This window comes from Glandiceps talaboti, chromosome 13, assembly GCF_964340395.1.
Source record: "Glandiceps talaboti chromosome 13, keGlaTala1.1, whole genome shotgun sequence".
In the NCBI taxonomy this organism is placed as follows: Eukaryota; Metazoa; Hemichordata; class Enteropneusta; family Spengelidae; genus Glandiceps; species Glandiceps talaboti.
In genome coordinates, this window is record NC_135561.1 from 15,560,461 (window position 1) to 15,573,474 (window position 13,014).

The following is a 13,014-nucleotide window of genomic DNA, read 5'->3' on the forward strand; positions in this document are numbered from 1 at the left end:
TGCATTGTAAATTACTTAAATGTAGCTATGCAATTGTGTACACATGACCAATCTGAGAGATAACCCCCCACCCCCAACTGGTTTGTGTTTCGAATAACAAAAGTCATCACTAAACGAAAAGTCCAATTTACCAACTTTTACCCTACCTGTAACCCACCTTACCACCATCTCTGTCAAGGGGTAGTACGAGACACTACCACTTTTGACCGTCTACAGCCCCCAGGGGAGAGATCACCAGGATAAATTAAGTCAAAGGTGGAACGTTGTCTCATACTCACCATATTTGCATATTCTCTGCCCAATATTTACCCCGGTAGAAAGATATATTGTCAAATGTGATTTTTCGTATTGTGCAAATGAAAAGTTTGACTTTGAAGATGAAGGTCACTAATATGGGTATATTATAAATAGAAGAAGACCAGCATACGAACAGATCACTTACATAATAACTGCCTAGCCATGGTTAAAGGTTATTGAAGTACAGTAACGAAGCCCACCAATAGTCTCTACAGGTCTGAGCATTGGTCTCAAAGAAAGCATTATGGCCTGGTCCACTTCCAATATGTAAAGTCAAAGTGGTCCATATCAACAGCACCAAAGCAAATGCAGGTGTGAGGCGCCACCAACGATGGAAATAGTAAAGGAGCCAGTTCAACTTTCCCTTGGTTTTGTACAGTTGCTTCATAGCAAGGTATGAAACAAGACAACCACTGTGAAGTGACATATACAGTAATATACTATCAGAGAGGGACTTAGATACATTAAATATATCATAAAGACTTACACTACTGAAAAAGTCTAATTTACCCGTGGCCCCTTACATAATCTTTACCCTATCTGTGACCCACCTTATCACCATCCCTGTCCAGTGGTAGTACGAGACTTTTGACTGTCTATATAGCCTCCCAAAGGAGAGGTCGCCCTGGTTAGATTAAGTCACAGATGGAAATCGTCTCACACTCACCACATTTACACATCCTCTAGATCTGCTCAAGCTGTGGAAACACAGTCAAATATGACTTTTCGTATATTGTTAAATACTGCAAATATTGACAAAATGCCACAAGCGTAATATAATTAAGTTTTCCTGGCTTTAAATTTCTTGATTTTCATCACTTACCATATACATACATAAGACCCTCTAAATCTAACGGTAACTCCTCGATTTCAATTATTGACCGAAGAAGTGGAAATCACTGACTAAGGGCCATGTTAGTAAGACGAATACTAAGGGTGACTTCTAAATAGAAAGTATGAAATTGGCCAAAACAACGTACAAACTCGGCTTTTACTCCTTTAATAGTAACAAAAATTGTTTATGGATATGTGTACATTCTTCAATGATATGTCTAATTATGTTTTCAGTGATATAGCTAGCCTCTAGTCTCACTTTCACAAGTATATCAGTACAATCTGGATTCAGAGAAGATTTTGACATGGGAATGCTAACGTGCGGACGGACGATGCCAGACGCCGGCAGATAGAACTGGACACACGACGACAGTCAATAACGAAAAACCTATCACACCATTAGGCTCGTCATAGCTGTTGTTGATAGCAGAATAAATAAAACTGTGATCTTGACTACAGTATCACCTTAAGATGCCCTCTCAAAAAAATCATGCCAACAAATTATTTGAATATACACAAAAAGAGATGGATTGTAGGAAAGAGATGAGACATAGTTATTCTTACATAGCCATTGTCTCCATGGGAAATATCTCTGACTTTACGTTCTAAAGCTCCCGACAAGCACCTAAAGGTCTTTTGTGGCTCAGAAAAGATACCCTTTGTTTTGACTAAAGCGACGTAAACATTACCATGGTATTAAAAGAAAACTGATATACCGATTAAAGTGCTGACAATGGCACATGACGTAATTCTACTAGCACTGTGTCAGACACGCAAAGCATTATTTAAATGATCTAGTTTGAAGAAGTCATGGTTGCTTGGACTCAAGTTATAAACTTTGCAAGTTTTTTCATAATCTAGCTAGTTGCTGTAGGCAAGATCATTGTTGTTAGGGTTTAAATGATCACTTTGGAAGGCCTTATTCTCACGGCACAGTAACTAAATTTGATGTAGTGTTTAGAACTCATCCGTGAAGTTATTGCAATGGAAGACTAATGGTTGTCTAAGAAACAAACATTGGGAAAAAACATGCAATTTACTAGCAACCATGATCGTCAATAACCAGTAAGTTAAGTGGGACTCCTGAATACCTATTGCCCAGTAAAAGGAGGAGGGCTCAGTGTAGGAGGAAACCGGAGTACCCAGGGAAAAACTGCGTTGTGCGGTAGGGTCAAACTGAACGACATTCTCTTTACTTACAGCGTGTTATATTTTTGAATGGGTTCGAACCCTGACCGCAGTGCGGTAAGACGCAATTAGCGCTTTAACCACTTGACCACCGACAACCACAAAGTTTGCGACATGAACAATATGTTTACTTTCTCAAATATTCTGGATTATGTGATTTATTTTACTCATGACGAATGTTAACTTAAAGTAGATGGTCGTAGAACAATAATTATAATGTTAAATATATGTACTTAATTGCCGTTTAGTTTGTTTTCTCACCTCAGAACGAAGAACGTATCCACTGCATAAGGACCACCGAAAACACCAAGGAATGAAAACCGTTGAAAGACATCTTGGATAATATAACGATTGTTGTCTGTGAAAAGATATGAAAAGGTATGAAATTTTAGTCAAATTTATTTTATTAGTGTCCAGTTTAATCTGCTAAGTAGTGCGACCTTACATCTAATATGCTTTATTTATATTTTGACTACGAGTTTGACATTTTTGTCGTGCCTTACATGGTTGATTGGTGTTGTTTGACTGTTTTAGCATTTTAGAAAAAACTTAGATGCATGTGATTTGGTATACTGTGATGTGAATATATCTGGAAAAATGTCGATATTATTTCCAAATGTTCTAAATTCAGCCAAGCAATATATGAGTAACCTAATGGGTATTGTCATTACGAGTCGAAAGACAAGTAGTAGCGTGCAGAACCTAAGATCAAGACTAATTTCCGGCTGAGTCAGGAAATATGTTCAGACATGTAATTAAACCCCGGTAATCGAAAAATACGCAGAGTAGCGACTTTTAATGTACTGAATCATCGTATGCTCACCTCTGAACCAATGACGTAGACACGCGATGCTATGACGTATGCATTATGCACTTCTTCTTTGAACGCATTCAACAACATAGTATTCAACTTCCTTACATGGAATGTAATTGCAATTTTCTCTCTTACTCTGACTTTATACTCACTTAGAATACTCAAAATCGAAATAAAAGACATATCTATAATGTAATAATATATTAGTTTATTTTTTTTCTTGTCAACTATTTTAAGGAAAATTAAAGCTTACTTACCATAATTCCCAAGTCCAAACTGAAATGAATGTCCCAACATAACCCACAACATACTAATAACCCGAATTCCGTTCAGTGCCGATATGCTACTAGAATCACCTTTCTTTGTACTAAGCAATTTTCTACCATTGGTTACGACGGAGAACGAGATGAGAAATTTCCCGAGGTAACCTGAAATCGATAACATTGGACATTATGTAATCGTCCAATTTCAACTTTTTTCCACTGCTTAGCTTAGTAAGTGCAACAATACAATACAATGCAATACAATACAATACAATACAATGCAATACAATACAATACAATACAATACAATACAATACAATACAATACAATACAATACAATACAATACAATACAATACAATACATTTCAATACATTACAAAACAGTGCTGCGCAACGCAATACAATAAATACAATACACTACAATATACTTGACTAGACTAGACTACAATGTACTACAATGTACTACAATACAATACAATACAATACAATACAATACAATACAATACAATACAATACAATACAATACAATAATTTGTCACTTGACCAATCAGAATGATCATGTTGGTAAGATATAGGGAGTATCACAATTGTACTAATTACAGACAATGATCACATTTAGATAAACACTTTTACCAAATTGTGTCTTGCCATTTGTACCTGTTCAAATGTATACAAACCTGGTTTCTTTTTCTTTAACTCTTCAACTGTCATCTTACTGTCGATAAGTTTTTGTTTTAGATTTCCATCTTGTTCTATCTCAAGACTCCTTTTTAATTGCTTCTTGAGATTCCTATTCCAGATTACGTCATATCCGGTTCCAAAGACCATTAAACCAGCTAATATACAACATGTGACACTGCAAAAGCATATAGTATACTGTGATATTTAGGTGAACAATGTTAACATTTGTAATTATAAGTTTTGTTCTTAGTAGTCACTCTAGATAGCTGCTGGGAAGCCATGTACAGGAACAGGCATGTCTTCTGCATCGGTATCAAGTTGACCTCCCAACTACTCGATCGACAGTCGGTGTGTCTAGTCTGTCTATATGTCCTACTGTCGGTCTGTCTGTTTGTTTGTCTGTCTGTCTTTCTGTCGGTCGATCTGTTATTCCTACGTTTGTGCTTCATCAATTTCTTTCGGTATGTCCCGTCTTCTGTATCACTGATCTAGGAAGTATTAATTAGGTCATTACAATTAAAAAGTTGTTTGGTTCCGGTTACCCGACCTCACCTACTTTTTGACGCCGACCCTAAACTTTATTTTACATATTCGAGAAACAAAATAACCAAATTTAGAAAAATTGTGAAGTCTCGCAAGAAATAGTGGATGTGGAAACTGACATCAACTGAAAAAGACAATATAAAACGGCTCTTCTAATCTGTCATGGCTGTACATCTGATGAGATGGGAAGAAGCCAATAACACAGATACCATATGGAAAACACTACACACTAGACACACACATATGACAAAAAATAAATTTAAAAAATCTACCTACCCCACCTATTTTAAAATTGATTGTAATCGGAACCATACATTTTTTACGCCGTATTGGTATATCGTATGGTAAACGCCGAATTCTGTCAGCTAAAACTACATTGATTCGGTGATTATCTTTCTGATTACCCCCACAGTTCCATCAGCAAGGGTACTGTATGTTAATACTCACATAGCAATGTAATATCCCGTCGTATAAGGAGGATCTGTGGCGCACTCAGCTCCATTAACTGGTAGTCCTGCACCTGATAACAACACCGAAATATGGATAGTTAATGGCGCTCGTCTCTTTATTTTATTTTCTATGATACTAACATTCATTGTGTAATTACAACCTTAGAGCTGTAATATGGGACATAAGAATGCTCGTATCCTGAACTACAATATTTCCGTACTTTGCAAAAGAATGTTGTTAAACATGTATATATACTCAAATCCTTTTTTGCAACCCAACAAATCGCAAAGGATTGACAATACTTGTTTGTTTTTGTACGTACAATTACACACTTTCTATACATCTTGTTAAGTTTTTTTACAGCTTATAGAGTTATAGGCAAACAATTTGGTCTATGCTGTTTCATATCTTTCTTTTTTTTAAAAACAGAGAAAAACAGTATCATTTCTATAAATAAAGATCTAATATACTAGCCATTTGTCATCTATACTAAACTCCGATTCTTCCTGTCAACTTTGGTATGCTATTCAAACCATATCAATTGCCGATCTACGTATTGCGTATATATTAAAGAAAACGAAGTTACTTTAAAATGTGTATTGTTATTGGTACGCGCTATTACAAATTTTAAGAATTGTACATGCACCTTATGTGTGGGGGTTTAACATGGTATGCTACCAACTGTATGGTATTCAAATGACCACAGTCTTCATTGTATTCAGCAAAAGAAAACAATTACAAAAAAATGGAAATTCTTAATATTCTAGATCAAGTAAGCAAGCTTATTTTACAAGCAGCGGATTCAAAATTTTGTTCACATCAAACTTGCCATCGATATCGATTGTTCTCAGAGGGGATAATTTTGCATATTTCATTGTTATATGATTACTATATCTCTGATTGGTTGACAATATTTACAATTGTTAAGCTTGCCACAGTAAGGTTATACACTTTATAAATAAGTCTGATATATATATATATATATGGTGTCAACATAATATGTTAAAAGCAAATCCCACATTCTCAAGACAGTAAACATTTGTGATGACTCACGGTCACGGTCATAAATGTGTGTTGCCTGTGTGAATAATAGAGGACTTTTGTGTTTGACTGTTTCACATTAATTAACGGTAAGTGCATGGTTATAAAAAATCACGGAATGTGTAATGATTTGCTTCTAACATACACTTGTAATCAAAAATGAATGCATGTACGTTGATTGCATTTTGTTACGGTTTGGTCGACCAGGATCGGGAACGAGCATATTTTAATGAAATCACCAGGAACAAGTTCTCATTCGGCAAAATTATCTTGGTATCCTATTAATGTTCGGGGTTTTTTTTGTTTGTTTTTTATATAGCGCTTTCCCACACCGTGCTCAAAGCGCTTTACAATTATTACCCCTGGCTCGGATCAGAACGGCACAACGGCCCTTTAGTCTTCCTCAACTCCCCGGGGAGCATACAATCCATTGCAGCCATTTAAGCGCATAGGATTAAAGCCTTCACATTGCAACCTACATCCTACCAGGTCCCCAATTATACAGCTGGGTTGACTGAAGCACAGTCGTGGTTCAAATCTTGCCCAAGGACTTTAGCCACTCAGAAACAAACAGCAAGCAGCGACAGGGCTCGAACCTGCAACCTGTAGATTCCAAGCCAGTCACGCTAACCATTCACCCATCATGACTCCACAATCTCAATAAGAAGCACGTGTACAGATTACCTTCGGACAATAGATATACTACATCGTCTGAACTGCAACTGTCTGGAAAACAGACTCCCCAACGTAGTATTTCAAACTGGAACAAAAAAGTGAAATGGATGTTTGACGATTAAAAAATGATCTTTCTTGTAAATGTCAACAACATGAAGAACAAAACGTGAATAAAGAATTTGCACGCGTGCAGGAAAGAACAACATCTTTCGATACTAGCTATACATGTATATCAGTTCTGTTGTAAATGCAAGCTATAATATAGTACTATATTTGCCTTGAAATTCACTGTTTTATGGTTAATTTCATACGAGTAGGGTTTCCCATGTTCTAGGAGACATTCTTCTTACCATGGCAAGACAAAAATGGCAAGCCATTGCAACTGGGATTTTAGAAAAAGAAACTATAAAACAATATCTGACGGTTGCTTGAGTTCAATAATGACATAGAAATATTATAACCAGAGGGTTCCATGCAAATCACGTGTTGTTTGATAAGTGGTATATCTCATCAGTGGAACCATATCCGAATAACACAAAATCATTGTTGTTGTTGACCAATTTTTTCTAAAGCTCTGCTGGATAAAGGCTTTTTTTCACTCCTAAATATAAATGATACATGGGCATACCACAGACATTAAACATACAAAGGTAAACACCCGTATAATTTTGTTCATGATCTCGTATCGACAGCGGCCACGTAGTGACCTCACGATTTTTTTATCCAGTGTGTACTGTGTGTACAGTTAGCTATTGTTGTGATTTTTGCTAGACCATTTCTTGGTACACGCTTCAAACATGTACCTATCATTTGATACATTTGAGCTGTTGTTCAAATTTGTGATATATATATGACAACACTTACAACAGTTGTGAGGCAATACTGCCCTCCAAATGAATGCAGTCCTCCGGGCTGAGGTTCCACAGCACGACACCTACCGAAGACGCCATATGATGTAACATGCCATGTAAATTGTAATTGTCGAAGTATTTCAGGCAGATGGCCAAATTACGGAGGCTTAATGAGGACACAGGAGTAGTTTTTTTACCAGTGGCAGTAGTTTTTTTTACAGTGCCAGTAATTTTTTTACAGTGCCAGTAATTTTTTTACAGTGGCAGTAGTTTTTTTACAGTGCGAGTAATTTTTTTATAGTGCCAGTAATTTTTTTACAGTGGCAGTAGTTTTTTTTACAGTGGCAGTAGTTTTTTTTACAGTGGCAGTAATTTTTTTACAGTGCCAGTAGTTTTTTTTTACAGTGGCAGTAGCTTTTTTACAGTGGCAGTAATTTTTTTTACAGTGGCAGTAGTTTTTTTTACAGTGGCAGTAGTTTTTTTTACAGTGGCAGTAATTTTTTTTACAGTGCCAGTAATTTTTTTTACAGTGGCAGTAGTTTTTTTAGTGGCAGTAGTTTTTTTACAGTGCGAGTAATTTTTTTACAGTGCCAGTAATTTTTTTTACAGTGCCAGTAATTTTTTTTACAGTGGCAGTAGTTTTTTTTACAGTGGCAGTAGTTTTTTTTACAGTGCCAGTAGTTTTTTTTACAGTGGCAGTAGTTTTTTTTATAGTGCCAGTAATTTTTTTTACAGTGCCAGTAATTTTTATCCATTTTCGTCGTGATACAATCCAATATGGCTGCCTGGCAGCTATTTTGTTGGTGCAGTTTTCATGTCCAAAGCCATAACTCAGACATGCTTGAACAGAGTAGTGATATCAAAAACAATAATATGGCCAAACAACATTAACCAGGTTTGAAAATGACAACATAAACTGCCAGTTCCTTAAAACCCAATCATAGCGGGGACTATGTCATTTTCGATGACTTATTGGTTGATGATTTGATTTATTTTATAACCCTTTATCAGTAAATGGCAAGTGTAAATTGGTGATCTGATTTGTAACTGTAGGAATAATTCTTCTGAACAGCCACATTAGAAGTGACATTTAAAAGGTTTCTTGTAACCTTTTAACCAAGTGGACAATCAAGAAGGTGGAAAATTCCAACAGTCTTTTGTTTTCTGTATAATTAAAAGAACAAGATCTTCATCACTTGTTTGAAAGTCCAGCAACTCTCCATCAATTAAACTGTACTGTCTCGCTTCGCTCGGTACACCCAGGCGACCAGCCAACTGGCCAACTGCCCTCTAGTGGTAGGTTCAAAGGTCACGAAACTTAAAAAAAAAAATTACTGGCACTATAAAAAAAACTACTGCCACTGTAATAAAAACTACTGCCACTGTAAAAAAAACTACTGCCACTGTAAAAAAAACTACTGCCACTGTAAAAAAAACTACTGCCACTGTAAAAAAAATTACTGGCACTATAAAAAAAACTACTGCCACTGTAAAAAAAACTACTGCCACTGTAAAAAAAATTACTGCCACTGTAAAAAAAACTACTGGCACTGTAAAAAAAAAACTACTGGCACTGTAAAAAAAATTACTGGCACTGTAAAAAAAATTACTGGCACTGTAAAAAAAACTACTGCCACTGTAAAAAAAACTATTGGAACTGTAAAAAAAATTACTGGCACTATAAAAAAAACTACTGGCACTGTAAAAAAAACTACTGGCACTGTAAAAAAAACTACTGGCACTGTAAAAATAAAACTACTACCACTGTAAAAAAAATTACTGCCACTGTAAAAAAAACTACTGGCACTGTAAAAAAAAACTACTGGCACTGTAAAAAAAATTACTGTCACTGTAAAAAAAATTACTGGCACTGTAAAAAAAACTACTGCCACTGTAAAAAAAACTACTGGAACTGTAAAAAAAATTACTGCCACTGTAAAAAAAACTACTGCCACTGTAAAAAAATTACTGCCACTAAAAAAACTACTGCCACTGTAAAAAAAACTACTGCCACTGTAAAAAAATTACTGGCACTGTAAAAAAAACTACTGCCACTGTAAAAAAAACTACTGCCACTGTAAAAAAAAAACTACTACCACTGTAAAAAAACTACTGCCACTGTAAAAAAAACTACTGCCACTGTAAAAAAATTACTGCCACTAAAAAAACTACTTCCACTGTAAAAAAAACTACTGGCACTGTAAAAAAAATTACTGGCACTGTAAAAAAAAACTACTGCCACTGTAAAAAAAACTACTGCCACTGTAAAAAAAACTACTGCCACTGTAAAAAAACTACTGCCACTGTAAAAAAATTACTGCCACTAAAAAACTACTGCCACTGTAAAAAAAACTACTGGAACTGTAAAAAAATTAATGGCACTGTAAAAAAAACTACTGCCACTGTAAAAAAATTACTGCCACTAAAAAAACTACTGCCACTGTAAAAAAAACTACTGGTACTGTAAAAAAAACTACTGGCACTGTAAAAAAAATTACTGCCACTAAAAAAACTACTGCCACTGTAAAAAAAATTACTGGCACTGTAAAAAAACTACTGCCACTGTAAAAAAATTACTGGCACTGTAAAATAAATTACTGCCACTGTAAAAAAATTACTGCCACTGTAAAAAAACTACTGCCACTGTAAAAAAAATTACTGCCACTGGTAAAAAACCTACTCCTGTGTCCTCATTAAGCCTCCGTACCAAATGATGACAACACTAGTGAAAAAGAAAAACGAGCAGAACTAATTACACTGAAAAGAAGTTGGACGTTTTAAATCTACGTCTAAATATCTGCTACGTTCTTTCTCTAATATGAATGGAATCACACGATACGCTTTCTACTCTTTTCGTGTCAAGTCTTAGACCTGATGTCACGTGTCAAGTCTTAGGCCTGATGTCAAATCGCGAATAAATGAAAACAATTAACATAATTTAGTTTCAATTGTACGAAAACATACGTGGGAGGCTCAGGGAGTAGTAAAACAAATTCATATACTAGGATTCGGAAAAGAGAGAAAATTTGTGCATTTGTCCCCAATACTTTCCGTCACTCGGTCGTAAGAAATAAGAATAACATGCAGTTAAGAGCCCTGGTCAATATTAGTCGAAGACGAACAGTGACAAAACCCTCATACCATGAGTATTTATTTTATTAAATGTTAAAGAGAAAACATAGAGGACAAATAAATATAACTGCGCCTGCTCAAATTCAGGTGGAAAAAAACTGCGTAGATATGGCGATTCTAATGATTAAATTCATACTCGATTGTAGTTTCTGCAGAATGAATGACTTTGACGCGCGTCGTGGCGTACAACAACAACGTATGCGTCCCGTATAGTCCGTTCGCACGTATACAAATATGTTTCCAAGTGGTAGAACAACTTTGAACTACATTTTCCTGAAAAAATTAATCTATTAGCCTGATATCAGAGGTTGTGCAAGCCGTCAGAGTTTTATCTATAAGGTCAAAGGTCGTTTAATTATTCGTACAAGACAATATGTGTGTAGAACTTCAACATAAAACAAAACGTGAACAATCTTTTTAATCTAGATTTGTTCTGACGCAAGACGTTTTAATATTAGAAATGCAAGACCCCGTGGGTTAGACTCCAAATTAAACTCCCCCACATGAATGGATTCTTACTCTGGATGCCAATGTGATTTCTAACTAAACCACGGCGTAAATGGTCATGATATTGTATAGGGAACTAGAACTCTTGATTCGTGGATAAACAGGTGTATGTATTTGTACTGTAATTTGTATTTGATGACACACTTAAACTGGCATGCCTTCGCATACATATGTAGTATGTACTTATATATTTAAATAAGTGATGACGTAAGAACATATGACTAAGCTGTTTTCAAGGTCATTCTCTAACTAAGATATGTCAAATTTGTCATGTGTTGCAAAACGGTTCCTTGGATTCCTGAGTTAAAAGATATATTAGCATTTACTCAACAACGTAACACCAAGCTGACACCAATCTCCAAGACCTCATTCAACGAATCCGCAGTTATCAGTCACTTACTTTGTCTTGCGTATATCTGTTCAGGCCAATCGTTCATAAAAACGGTAGTATCATTACGACATTGAGTTGAGATATTGTAATTTTCCGACATCACATTCGACAAAAACCTCTTTATCCTTGCAACGACCTCATTACTGTGTGGAATTCTGTCTATTTGGATGTCAGGTTGCCATATTTGGAGGTCCTTAATCTCTTTTAAATGTTCTTGAACAATTTCTATCTGGCATTCGACTTTGTACGGAATACACAATACAAATGCCAATGCATAGAAAAGCATCCGATTTGTAATTACAACAACCATGGTGATGGACTGTGTTCTTCATATAAAATGTCAATGACTCTTCGTGCCTGCAATCTTGTGACGTCAGTTATCTGCTAAAGAGTTCACGACCTGTCCACGTGATCGCTGCCCATGATAGTAGCGCAATTGAAATTTAGTTTAACAAACCAGACTTCTCAATCAATTTGGCTATCTTGCATGGTGATTTCCTTCGTATGCTGAGTCAGATAGTATCATGTGCAGTTCGCCCGTACGCACGTAATCTGCATTTATAAGACTGTCAATACAACAAACATCCCTCATATGGTTTTCACGTTTTGGCGATGCTGTCTTGTCAAAATATCAAGACATCCTCTGAGAAGCAAAGTTGGCAATGAAGGAATATGAACATGTTTTTAATAGAATTTAAATTTCATTTCCAGATTTTATCTCAAATTCTTTTATCATGACATCTGATGACTCCATTCGCTGTGTATAATTCTCAAGTTAATATCATCAGATGCATTGACAAAAATTATACATTCTATATTTATCTCTCTCTCTCTCTCTCTCTCTCTCTCTCTCTCTCTCTCTCTCTCTCTCTCTCTCTCTCTCTCTCTCTCTCTCTCTCTCTCTCTCTCTCTCTCTCTCTCTCTCTCTCTCTCTGAACCAGACACGTGATTTGAATTGGATATCGTTTATTAAATATGCAAAGCATTTACAGTAAAACTCTCATGTTCCATTTATTACGAAGAAAACACATGCAATATCGTTGTAATGAAAATTAATGTAGTTTGTTTTTGTTTTTTATATTTTTCATTGATTGTCATATTATTCATCTGGTTCGGATTAAAACAAAGTCAAATTGGAACATATTTCTGTATTAATAAATGAGAGAATTGTGTTTCTATAGGAACTGATCGAAGTTGTTGTCATAGAAACTCTAAAGTTGATAATCGTTTGAGTATGCTTTTGAAAGTTTCAACTTATTCAAATTGTTCAAACACAAATACTTTTCCATGTTGCAGAACTATAGTGTAATCAATTCTGATATCGAATTTATCATGACGGGAACAATC

At 35.6% G+C, this 13,014-nt stretch overlaps 1 protein-coding gene across 1 annotated transcript in view; it reads right to left on the minus strand.

Annotated features, from left to right (window-relative positions):
• Window positions 1–5,216, minus strand: part of LOC144444329 (nose resistant to fluoxetine protein 6-like) — a 9,190-nt gene extending 3,974 nt beyond the window's left edge. The window contains 5 exon segments of the mRNA XM_078133742.1: window positions 443–710; window positions 2,581–2,677; window positions 3,391–3,561; window positions 4,074–4,252; window positions 5,068–5,216. Coding sequence (XP_077989868.1) covers window positions 443–710; window positions 2,581–2,677; window positions 3,391–3,561; window positions 4,074–4,252; window positions 5,068–5,216 — 864 coding nt within the window.
• Window positions 5,217–13,014: the final 7,798 nt, after the last annotated feature.